General features: G+C 39.7%; 1 protein-coding gene across 21 annotated transcripts in view; it reads right to left on the bottom strand.

Annotated features, from left to right (window-relative positions):
• Nucleotides 1–8,859: 8,859 nt before the first annotated feature.
• Nucleotides 8,860–12,531, bottom strand: part of BNC2 (basonuclin 2) — a 427,090-nt gene continuing 423,418 nt past the window's right edge. For 14 of the 21 annotated variants that reach the window (XM_042964289.1, XM_042964286.1, XM_042964283.1 and 11 more), the window contains one exon: nucleotides 8,860–9,660. In XM_042964289.1, coding sequence (XP_042820223.1) covers nucleotides 9,000–9,660 — 661 coding nt within the window. In that variant the 3' untranslated portion in view covers nucleotides 8,860–8,999. Of the gene's footprint in view, nucleotides 9,661–11,236; nucleotides 11,271–12,531 lie in introns of all 21 variants that reach the window. The other 7 variants (XM_042964300.1, XM_042964295.1, XM_042964282.1 and 4 more) reach the window with 5 other exon arrangements.

Here is a 12,531-nt window from a genome sequence, read left to right on the forward strand (position 1 = left end):
CAGAAAAAAAACCGCATAGACCCCCCCAAATTTGGGAGGGCAGGGGAGGGAAAGGACATATCTTGGTGAAAATTCCTTTTCCTCAAGATATTTCAATTCCCTTTGGCCACTCTTGCTGTCAAATATGCAGGTTGAGTCAAATGTTTTTGTTACTGAGACACAGCGGTGGGTTTGAGGTGAATTAGAAAGTTACGTGTTCTCCCAACTGTGTGAGGGATCTTGCTACTTCTAGAAAGACTGCTGCATGATCCACAAAGGAGAACAGAGAGCTTTCTTTCCCCAGAGCCCCAACTTGCCTCCATCACTAAGGAAAGGCCCAGGTGGCGTCAGACCAAAGTCTTCTCCTGGTTCCTCGAATTTCCTCGACCCTCTGACTTCCACCTACCCACATTTAGCTCTCCTGCACTGTTTTTTTTTTTTTTTGTTATTGTTTTTGTTTTTGTTTTTTTACTGGTACTGGTAGGAAAATGGTAAGATTTCTCTGCAGGGCAGCTGAACCAAAGTTTGCACAAGAAAGCGAGTGCACCATATATTATAAATCTTAGATAGTCATATCAGGTTAATACATAATACTAGAACATCTCATTCACTTAATTCTTGTTATGTAAACCCTGGACAGGGTAGAACACACAAATGTTTCCAAAGCGATCAAAATCAGGATGAAGGGGGGAGTGTTCTACCTTCTTGTTTAAGAAAAGACTTTTTTTAAGGGGAGGGGGTGAGATCAGAAGAAGAGCAAAGGGCGGGAGTGGAAAGATAATGGAAAAGTCAGGGGAGATTAAGATAGGCAATGAGACGAACGGATTACTCTGTACAGAGACATGCAAAAACGCTCCAAATTGAGTACTAGATGAAAAAAAATAAACAATCAACCTTGGTTTATACATCTCAAGTGAACCTATTAACTCAGCACATTGTCTGGGAGTGCAGGAGCATCATACCTCATGAATCAGTGCTTCTCAGCCTTACTGCACTGATTCACAGGGGGGCGGGGGATGGTTTGTCTCCTAGCGTGGAAGGCAGCGAGTCTTCCACTGACACTGCGCCAGGTCAGCTCACCTTGCAGGTGGCACTACCAAGAGGGTGGGGTTTTCTCCCCCTCTTTTGGAAAACACTTGCAGGGCCAGGTGAGAGGGCCTCTCTCACTTATCCAGGGGCTCCCCAGAGTCACCTTTCCATCCTTGCGTTCCGCAACAGAAGTGGGCAGGGCCGGTTAATAATGGATCAATTCACCATCTTTGTTGTGCATTATTTCAACACCACATTTGGCAACAGGAAGCCTTATAAAGTCTTGGTATAGCACTTAGATACCCTCTTTTCAACAAATATATTTTTATACTATCTACTCTCCATTTTTGTTAAAATACCTTTTTTTTTCCTGCTCTTCCTTCCCTTCAAAGATTCTTTTTTAAAAATGAAACTTAAAAAAAGCATTAAGAAAATTAGAAATGTCCTCAAACATCCCTGTTATTTCAAGGGGAAAAGCTAATATTAGTTAAGCAGATTCTGTGCAATTTTGGCAATGGAGTTTTTAATTAATTTAAGATTCTATGATGATGTTTGATAAATGATTGTACTATATACATTTGGGGGAACTTAAAAAACATCAAGTCAACTGCTTTTTCTCTGACCCCAAGAATCCTTATTCAAAGTGCTTTTCTTCCCAGTCCTCAGACTGGTTAATGAAATTATTTCGCACAAGTTTGTCAACAAGGACCTGTTAAGCTTTCTATCTTTGAGTCTGCGGCTTTTCTCTTTCCAAATGTTCACATCAAAATGACACCTGCATGAGTCTCGTTCAGTTGACAAATATATTTGCAATGTGATTGCAGCACCAACACCTTCTGTCAGACCTGCCGCCAGACGGCTGGAAGGAAGCGTGGGGTCCCCGGGTTCCGCAAGGAGGACGCGCGGATCGGATCGATCATGTGGTCACTAACTAGCCACTTCTCAACCATCATTTTAGTAGATCAAAGGAGTTCACTATACCAAAATAGCAGCTAATACTTACACACAATTTGGGCTCAAGGTATTTTGGAATGCAGCATTTTCACGTGTTCCTATTTTGTACCTTTTGTCCCCACTTGATTTTGTAAAGCTCACTGTACTCGTAGTTACCAACATTCTCCTAACGTGGAGAATTTTACCTTTTACACATAGGGTAGTCCCTGTTTTCGTGATTAAAATAACAAGCCCCATGCTCCCCCCTCCCCGCCACTTTTTTTTTAGATTGTCAGTCCAGTGTAACAAAACGAAGGTTAATCTGTCGTGTTACACTATGCATTCGGAGGTTGTTGTCATTTCAAGATATGCATGTACATTTAGACCAATGGTTGGCTGCCAAAGCTAAAACAACAACAACTTTTACCACCAGGCACAACCAGTCTGTTTCCAACATGTGCACTTTGTGAAGGGAAAGAAAAATATTTTAATGCTTTCCTTCCAGAATATGGAGTGATCTAATCTTCCCATGCCACTGCCTTGCGGGAAATGTTGCTCGAGTTACAGGGCGACACCCTATACCCTCCAATGAATGGGCATGGAATTGCAATACTTAAGATTCTAAAGACACAAAGAATTCTGTCACAGGGTCTCTCTACTGACCCTTTATTTAAGAAGTCATCTTGTTACTGTCCACTTAACAGCTGGAGAGGGCATCGAGAGGCAGCCTTGGGCTCACCAAAGGTGCAGTTCAGTAGGCGTTTGCTTGTGTGTTGGGAGGGCAGAGAGGGAGGGAGAGAAGCAAGAAGTAAGAAGAGGAGAGGGAAAGAAGGAGGAAGGGAGGGGTGGAGAAAGAGAGAGTGAGGAAGAGAGAGAGAAAGGGAGAGAGAGGGAGAACTGTGAACGTGTGTGTACATCAGGGAACTCAGTGGGAAAGCGGAGTCCTTGTACTCAATTTCCCCTTCACAAGGGATAAACAGGCAATTACGCATCCTTTTATATTTGATGGCCAAGTGCTGAACTGGAAAGCACACTATTAGTTTGTGTCCCTTCAGGGCCAGGGCAATAAGTAGCCAGGAGAGCTGGGGCTGAAGCAGAGAGGGTGTTGTCTGCTGTTAGTGTGACAGTCTTGTCAGCAGCATTCACATTACTGGAAGGTAATAAAGTGACAAGTAAGTTATTAGAAAGATATGAGGTGAAATTGAACTGAAGCTTCTCACTGCTCAGTCCCAGCTTTTTCCTTTCCTCTTCTGTAATGGTCCACTATTTGTTATAGACTGAGCCTTGTCTTGATACTCTATATAAAAAAGGTATTTTTTTTTTTTTTTTTGCAGTAAAGGTCAAATGAATTTACGGTAACACTTTAGAGAATATAGTTTTATAACAACTATAGTATGTTGCTTCAAAATATATATAGCATTATAATGAACAGTAATGCTGATCCAATTTGGTGTACTTGTAAAAATGCTCATTAAAAAAAAACATTATTAGGCATTTGGAGTTTTCAACAAATGCCAAAAGATGGTATTTCATGTCCAGTTATTGCCACATGGGCACAAGCATCATCTTGTGCAAGATGTGGACAGAATGGGGATGATGAAAGGACACAAGGAAGGATGGATGTTCGGGCAGACGACAGACTAATTCACTGTCAGTTTTACAGCTGGATTTACTAATACTAATCCAAAGTTACCATTTCTGGGGAGAAACTCTCCAACAATAGGGAATGGTCTTAATAAGGTATGGTCTTAATATTAATATGAGCTAGACTAGTACATGGTTTAGCTTTGAGGGAAAACATGCAAACAGGAAAGCCACTTTTATGCTTCATAGGAAGATAAATGAGCTCACATTTTGATCAAGAATTCTTTAGCTAAGTGGCAATACAGTCATGGCTACAGGGGCAGGCAAAGTAATGATGGAGAAAAGACATTTAAGAGCTCAGTTTGACCACTGGCTTTTTCTATACCCTGGGTGACCCATCACATCTTTTTGCTCTCCTAAGGGACTCCACCATCACTTCCCACCCAAAAACAAAACCACAAACAAACAAACAAAAAAACCCCACAGCTGCCCTTGGCTCTTCTGACCCATAAGGATCCTCAGTTATTCCACGAGTTTTCTTCGCTTTCCCCTCTTCCTCAGACTGGGGTGCAGTGATGCACCTGTCACAGGGCGTTCTGCGGGGCAGTGCATCGAGATGCTCTCACCCACTGCTGGGAAAAATTGTACCAGACTTTTCTTTTGAACAAACACTTCCAGTTGATTATTTTCTTTCCCAGCTACGCCCAACCAGGGAAGGTTCCTATCCCCTACTCAGTATCCCTTGCTCTGCTTTTGGAAAAACTCATTCCCACCAGTCTTTTTTGGTACCTGCCTTTTATTGCCCTCCTTACACACTTAGACCCCTTCCATTAAAAATCAAAGAATGGGAAGAAATAGCAACATCCTCTAATTCGAATAGTTTTTTTTTAAATGACATTTGTTCTAATTGCTTAAAAGTTAAGAAAAAGGGTATATCCATAGGATAAAAGAAAGGTTCTTCCGGATGACTGGTTTATGATAGCAGATCAGTGTGTCTTATTACAGTTGAATTTTATTTACTCTGTTAACAGCCAATCTAATCCAACACCAACACACCAGGTACAAGCTGGGACTGCTCCGGTCAACACTTAGCAGTAAGTAGTGTGTCCACCTCAATCTGATTACTGGCTTCTTTATGTTTTAGTGGCCTCCATTCTCATTTTCCCATTTGCTTGGTACACAGCTGGGGTGTGTACATGGGAAGGGGAACAAAAGGTCACTTTTTATCTGGTGGCACTCTAGGGCATGGGTTCTCCTGAGTAAAATGGGGAGAATGCCTCCAGAACAGCCTCTTCTTAGAACTGCTCTTTTTTTTTTTTTTTTTTTAAAGAGCAATGTATACACTAACAGGGCTATCAACCAGTTAAGTGTCTTTCTCCTCTTATTGGCAGGGCCTAGAAATTCATGACCAAAGAAATCACACTACAAGGACAGTGGCACCACTGTGCTAAATATGTTTTCAAAAAAGATGTTTTTCACGTTGAGAAGGAAAACATTAATACCTTCAAACCTTCAAAAGCCATCAGGCTGAATTGGACAGCTAGACTAAGATCTGAGATGCGTTACACTGGGTTCACTTATCTCAATACAATTCGTAGCAGAACAAAGAATGTCAAGCTTTTTAATCACATTTTAAAAACCAAATTACTTATTATCTATCCTTTCTCTTGCTCTTTGTCATCCCCCTCCATAAGCATGCAGATATTCCCTAAAGCAGACTAAGCCTTTCTGATATGTACAAAAACATAGTTTAGAATGATCAAAACAGTAAGTTTCAACATCAGCTAGTGAACATGCACATTAATAATACTGCCTCATTTTCTACCTGTGACAAAACTGTGGTTAAAATTAATCAAATGGGAAAAAGCTGCTTCGATGAAAATCTGCATCGCTGTTAATTTTCAGCTAGCACAGGATGGATGCAGCTCGAAAGAAACAGTTTCACAAAAGAAAACTCCTATGAAGAAACAAACAAGTAGGAGCAGACAACGATGATGGGCCCAGTGATTAAAATGCTTTCTCCTTCCTGTTTGCAAGTAAGCCTTGGGGTCACCATCTTAACGAGGTTTACAGTTAAGCCAAACATTGCACTCGGGCGCACACCCAAGAACAGGCAACGCTTTGGGACGGGAACCTCTGTGCGGTTCATAATTTTACATTTCATGTACCGCTTCCATCCACTCCCCCATGCCTTTTAAGCAATAATAGGCTTTATATTGGAAAGTGTTATTCACCCATTTAGAAGGCCACCATAACATCCGGGCACTTGAGGCACAAAAGTAGTAGCAAATAGGGGAGGGAGATACTTAAAAAGAGCCAGTTGCCCAGGACTCACTGCCATTTCTCTGACAAAATGCAGGTGAACACATTCAAATTTCCAAGCAAGGGAAATTCTAGTTTGAGAATCTCATTACTTCTGGACTGTTCCAACTGGCTCTCCGCATTAGCCCAGTTTGTGGCAAGTAACAAACATTTGTTCTAAGCCTGGTTCATCTACTGATGTGACCTGCTGACAGCTATGGAATTCACTCACTAGGACTATTTGACCTTTTAGTTGACATTAAACAGACTAAACACTGATTCTGTACAAGATGAGTTCTAATATCTCAACCAACAGTGTAACTTTTAAAAATCACTGAAATAAAAATGTGTTATTTTCATAAAGCTAAGTGTAATTCAGCCTACCACAGTCCAACAGCTAGTGTTTCCATGATCTTTTGTTGGGATACTAAAAACATTTTTTTTCCACCCTTTCGAATCGAATCATTTCGTAATGGGGCAACAGCACAACACAGAGAACGCTAAGAGGACCAAAATGTTTGCAAACAAACTTTCATTATTCTAGTTCAGTTTTTCACAAACATACTGTACATAGTCTTATATGGTATAAAACAAAGGAAAACATCTCTGTCTATTCAATTTAACACAACACCAAAATAAAGCAATTAAGACTTTGGGGAATTCAAAGGTACAAGAAAACAAAAATGGTTATTACTAATTCCTCAGCTTTTTACCGTAAACATTTGTCATTTAACAGACATAGTGTTTGATATGGTTTCTTTTGTACTGCAAATACTTTTGGTCTTTCCTCACTGGAGAACAAAGTGAATTAAATGAACCCCATAGTATCCTCTGAAGGAGATGAGAAGATGAAGCTTCTAGACAAGTCTAGCTTATCTTTAAGAATCTATTGTTTCTGAAATTTTTACAAATAAAAATACTGAATCCTCAACTAATGATGCTTATTTTTGGAAACAATAAATACTGTGAGGTACAATAAATCCTACAGGAATAATAATAACAACAGAAACATATTAACAGTTTCCTTTGGCAAATTTAACGGAAGTGAATGCTGATGTGAACATAGAAAAAATAATTACAAAACATATGAAAAATGGAAACAACATGCAAAGTTAAAACAAAGGGGGGCATTTCTAACTTTTAGACTGAGGAGAGAAATGTTTGAGGCCACTAAATGCAGAAAAGAAATACATTCTCTTTTAAATTATTGTGTACTGTTAGACAAAATATTCCTTGTTTATCTGTCTCCCCCCCCCACCCCCACCTTAAAAAAAAAAAAAAAGGAAAAAAAAAACAACAAAACACAGTCTGCAGTGCACAACCTAATGGTTTTGGCTGCAGACTGAACTTGAGTAAATATCATCATTTAGTGAGTATGTTGTGGTAGCTGAGGGCTGCCCATGTGGTTAACCAGCTCAGGCAACATGTGTAAACATCGGAAACAAAACAAAACAAAACAAAAAAGGTTTGGAGAATCGCCTCCCCCTCTTTCTCACTCTCAATTGCTTGGTTTCAGGCTTGCTTTCATTTCTCTCTGACAAATCATGTGGGGAAACACAAAACACTCAACAGTGAGAGATCCTATTTTAAACCCCCCTTCGTCTGGCTTTTCAGAAAGGAGTGTTGCTCAATTCAAGTTCAGCACATGTTTTCAAAGCTTCCAAGTACTGCTGCTGTGAAACGTCTTTTGATTTTGTCTATCAGACAGGCCTGAATCATAGGACTACTGCAGAACTTGCAACAAATTACACAGCCATACAACAGACCAACCCAGTTCAGACTTTTGCTTTCTTTTTAAGGGAGAAGGGGTAGGTCCTGCAAATGAGTGTTCAACACTGTTACTGCATTCAGCTTTGTTCCATAGTGAGTAATTTGGGCTTTTGTATCCTGAAATATTATCCTGCCTCTGAAGAATAAATGCCTTGGCTGTTTCACACCACATAATTTTGTTTTCCTTTTATGTAACTTAACATATAAGCAAGAAGGATGCAATGTTGATTCTAATAACATTCGGCACTTGAAAGAATCACCAAGTGTTTTTTTTTTTTTTTTTTTTTTTAAAGCAGTTTTCTGGTGGCCGACAAATTGGCCTGTGGTTATGTTGAGTGACTAATTGTATTTTCTTTTCTGGAAACTTGTGCAAAGTTGGCAGTTTTGTGTTAACACTAATACTTTTGTTTGGCATTTGTGCCCTATACTGACCAGACCATTTTTATACAAGTGAATTTTTTAAAAAAAGACACTTACTTGAAGTATGGCAATAGTTTAAGGATAAAAAAGAAGCATGGATATTACACGTCCCCTTGTAGTGTATGAAAAAAAGTGCATGACTGGGTTTATGTACTAGTACAGGACATTTTCAAAAATCAGATCTGTGCTGTAAAGCATGCCAGCACCTCCTTATCACTCTATCTAGCAGGTAGTAAAAACAAGACCATGGTTTTTTTTTTTGTTTTTTTTTTTTTTTTAAAGAAATGTGCATTAATGCTAACATAAATGAAAAGAGCTAGCCAGCAAACTATTTTTTTTCCTGCATATCTAACAGCTGGATGTAACTGTAAAAATTAAACAAAAGAGTTAAACAACCATCAATACAATTGCTTTACATCATTGGCCTCTCAAGGCTAAATATTTACAGGTGAATCTGCCATGCTTTAATTGAAGATTCTCTCAAAACCTTAAAGTTCACAAAAGACAACTATTAGAAGTTCCTTTTTTGTTTCTTTTTTCTTTTTTTTTTCCCTTTTATTTTTTTGCAGGCAACAGTCATGGGTACGAGAAACTGTCCCTTTGCAGAGGACCAAGAATTCTTATTCTGTCAGAATTTGGGCCGGTTGCACACTTTATGTGTGTGTGTGTGTATGTGTGTTTTAAGGGTACTTTGTTTTCACGCCCAAATTAAAGATCCCACCCCTTTCCCAAAACTATAAAGGAAAAAGAAAAACAATTTCAAAAGCACCTAGTGTTTATCTTTTTATATCTAAAGAAAAGAAAATGTGTGTGTGTGTGTGTGTGTGTGTGTGTGTGTGTGTGTATGTAGACACAGAGGCGTACATGTGTATACACACACACACATACACACACACACAGGTACACAAGCACACACTGACTATGGCAGTTCAAACATGTAGGCCATCTGGTGAGAGCTGGCATTTGTAGTGTCCATTCTGAGACTAATCTACTGAAGTGAAGGGAATGTTTTTGTGGAGATTAGGGTTCTGACTGTGCCGATTTCGGCTTCGCACAGAGGAGAACATCATATTGCAACCAGGGACTTTGCACTTGTGCATTTCTCGCAAATGCACAGTTTTGTAGTGCACTCTCAGAGTCCCCTTGTTGCTGTACATTTTGTGGCAAATGTTGCACATGATCCCACCATTGCTCCCGGACAAGCTGTTGAACATCAGAGATCCTGAAACTTCAGCCCCTAGACTGCCAGGGAGGGCAGGGGCCTCGGCCTTGTGCGCTGACTCCCCACTGTCACTCGCCCCGTCAATGTCGTCGAGAAGAATACCCTCGTCGCTGCCTGCGTCAGATTCTCGGGAAGAATGGATGCTGCTGCTGGACTGGAGGCTGGAGGTGGTGCTCAGGTCAAGGACCATGTAGTCCTCCGCCATGCCTCTCCCGTACCCGTTCAGGTGGGAGTCTTCAGTCCCTGCGGGAGAGGAGGCGTCTTCCCTGACATCGAGCCCCAAGGGGTGCTGGGCACCATAGATCTTCATCAAAAATTCATCCCGGAGGCCCTTGCTAAGAGAGGGCTGCGCTGAGTCCAGGCCCATGTCATCGAGTTCTTTGGTCAACAGTTTGCGATGCAGGTTTATGTTGGCACTGTGTCTAGGAAAACAAGAGGGAAGGGGGGGGTAGGTGTAGAGGGAGTGGGGAGGGGTGAGAAAAAGGAGAACATTTTAAAATTGATTCAGCTTCCACCAGGCATCAAATAAGCACATTCATTGCTAATTACACCATTATAAAAGCAAACATTTCCCTACATCGTCAGGATTTTGGAGTAAGTGGTAGTGGGGAGTGCAATAAGGGGAACTTTTCATTAACATCATTTTTATAAGAGTAAAATTCTTCAATGGTAGGATGAATGCAAGCCCATGCACCTTTTTCTCAATGACAGTTCTCTTAGCTTTACTAGGTAGCAGCATCAGCTGCAGAGAATCTCATGGCAGAGATTTCAGAATATATTAAATAGGACAAAAGAATGGAAACTTTCTGCTGTCTAAACTGAATAATTTGAATTTACACCTAAAAAAAAACCCCACAAAGCAAAACAAGCTCTTTTTGTCCTGTAGCGCTTTATTTAGAGGTATAAAAAAGATCATTTTTTAAAAAAAGTAAATGGTCTAGATAATTTCGATTTAACTTCAAAAAATAATGAAATCTTTCCCCCTCACCTTCCTACACTTCAAGTTTTATGTAGGAAAAATTTAGTTTTACAGATTAGTAATTTGAAATAGGGTTACAGACTAGCATAAATCCCTTTCCTCAGAATAATGTGGGATCTCAACTTATCTAATAGGAAAATAGACTTAATTTTCAGAAACTGCTGCCTTTTAGAGTTGAACAGGCTTTCATCAAGTAATTCGAGTTTTAAAATGTAATCCTTTAAAACAAAACCTGAAAAACAGAAATTGTTTTTTAAAATAAAACCCACCCACCATTTAAAACATCCCACTTAACAACAGAAAAAAACCCAAAGAGACAAAAAAAACACCCACACAATAAATACCCCCCAAATTAAGCACAATATACAGTCCCTCTACTTTAACAACTGGAATCTGCACTTCTAAGACAAGCAAAACTTTTACTCTACTAAATGCTTTGCTTGTGCAAAAAAAAAAGAAAAAATAGGATTTGTCCCACAGCATCCATAGATCCGGATGTCATGATTTACAAAGCCTGATATGTTATTATCTCTCTGAAAACATTGTCTTTGTATTTACACCCCCCATTTATTTTTAAAGTGCCCTTGGGCATATACCTCTCTCCACCTGCAATTCTCACATGTTTGACAAGTACCTAAATTGAAGGCTACCCTTCCAAAAAAAAAAAAATAAACCAATAAGTAAATACACAGATACATAAAAGCTTCTCGGGAATGGCGGAAGCTCTCCATCTTGAAGAAGTAATTGTGATAATAGAAATGACCTAGAATGGCCAGTATAACATTCAACAGACCTCCTGATTATAATTAAAATGTATGAAAGACCAAAATGAGTCACTCCATTTGGTGACAAGCATGGCTAATTTCTTAGAGATGGTTGAGAGGTATGTGCCTCAGAGACAAGAAAGGTAGGAAAGACTTCTCCACCTTTCCACACAAGACAATATTTAGCACTCTGGGTGTTAAGGGGCAGAGGGGCAGCAGCCCTCTCCACACTGCACTTAGGAAGGCTGAGCTTACCTTGTGATAATAAGATCAGCTTTCTAATCTTTTGCTAAATCGATCACAAAAGAAAGCAAGAATGAGAGACAGAGAAAAAGAGAGAGAAAGAGAGAGAGAGAGAAAACAAATTCACATTCTAGACATCTGGTTTAAAAAAAACTTACACAATAAAATAGGGATTTAAAATGTTCTGATCACAAAATCATTTCTGTCATAAGCGATCATCTCATATGCGGTCTTGATGATTTTCAGATCAGCTGTACCATCCAAAAATCATGAATTGAATTGAGATAAACCAAATTCACAGCACCATCATCATCTATAAATGAGTTCTACTCAGATGCATGCAGTGTGCAAATACGTGAGTGATAAACAGAAGCTGTCCCCGCAGTCCCTGCTCTGACACTGTTGCTCCCGTTTCCTTGGTGTCAGATGGCAGATGACTCCAAGTGCAGGGTGCCAAATAAACAAAGTGCAGGAAATGCCTACCCTGACATGCGGGTGTGACACCCCCCCAGAGTTGTAAGAATGTGGAAACAGAGTTACACTACGTAAAATAACCCTGTCGATAAAACAATCTGCCAACCATAAGTGGCCCATGAAATCCTACCCCTGCTTATTATTTTTAACACCCTCCCCACTTTAATTTCACAAGCACACATTTTGCGATGATTGTAATCTAGAACTCTGTTGCTTCTCACACATCTGCAGTTACCACTTCCTAGATTCACTGCTGAGAAAACAGCAGCCAAACACACAGCAGTCACATCCAGACACACTGAATAAGAATAAATTAACATTAACAAAAGGACACACTGATCACCCAGATGGACACTTCTTTCCTAAGATGACTTGTGAATTACACATCTCTACTGATATGTTACCAGGAAGAGAAGTTTCTCTTCATTTCTCACTTACAGCAATAGAAATCTGTAATCTAATTAGATGATGTACCAGCCCTCAATATCTGTCAACCAAACGATGTGCAGAAATGTGTAGACTAGCTCTGGCACTCCGTTCAAGAGTGTCCCTTTTCCGCTGTCAGCAGTACTGTTGGCCTCTGCTAATATAATTACATTGACTTTTATTCAATTAAGAGCTATCCCTTGCTTAAAAAAAAAAGGCTACTTTATCAATTGATTCAGGTGTAATGCAATAATAAAGATGAACTCATGGCAGTGCATTAGCTCTGCTGTTCATAACTTCAGTACATGGGTTCATTCATGGTAGTCGATTTCCATTATGCAACCACAGTTCAAGAGAATTGATTCTTTTATGCTCATTTCTTAATCTATTTCATTTTTGTTTAATAA

Source organism: Panthera tigris, chromosome D4, assembly GCF_018350195.1.
Source record: "Panthera tigris isolate Pti1 chromosome D4, P.tigris_Pti1_mat1.1, whole genome shotgun sequence".
Taxonomy (NCBI): domain Eukaryota; kingdom Metazoa; phylum Chordata; class Mammalia; order Carnivora; family Felidae; genus Panthera; species Panthera tigris.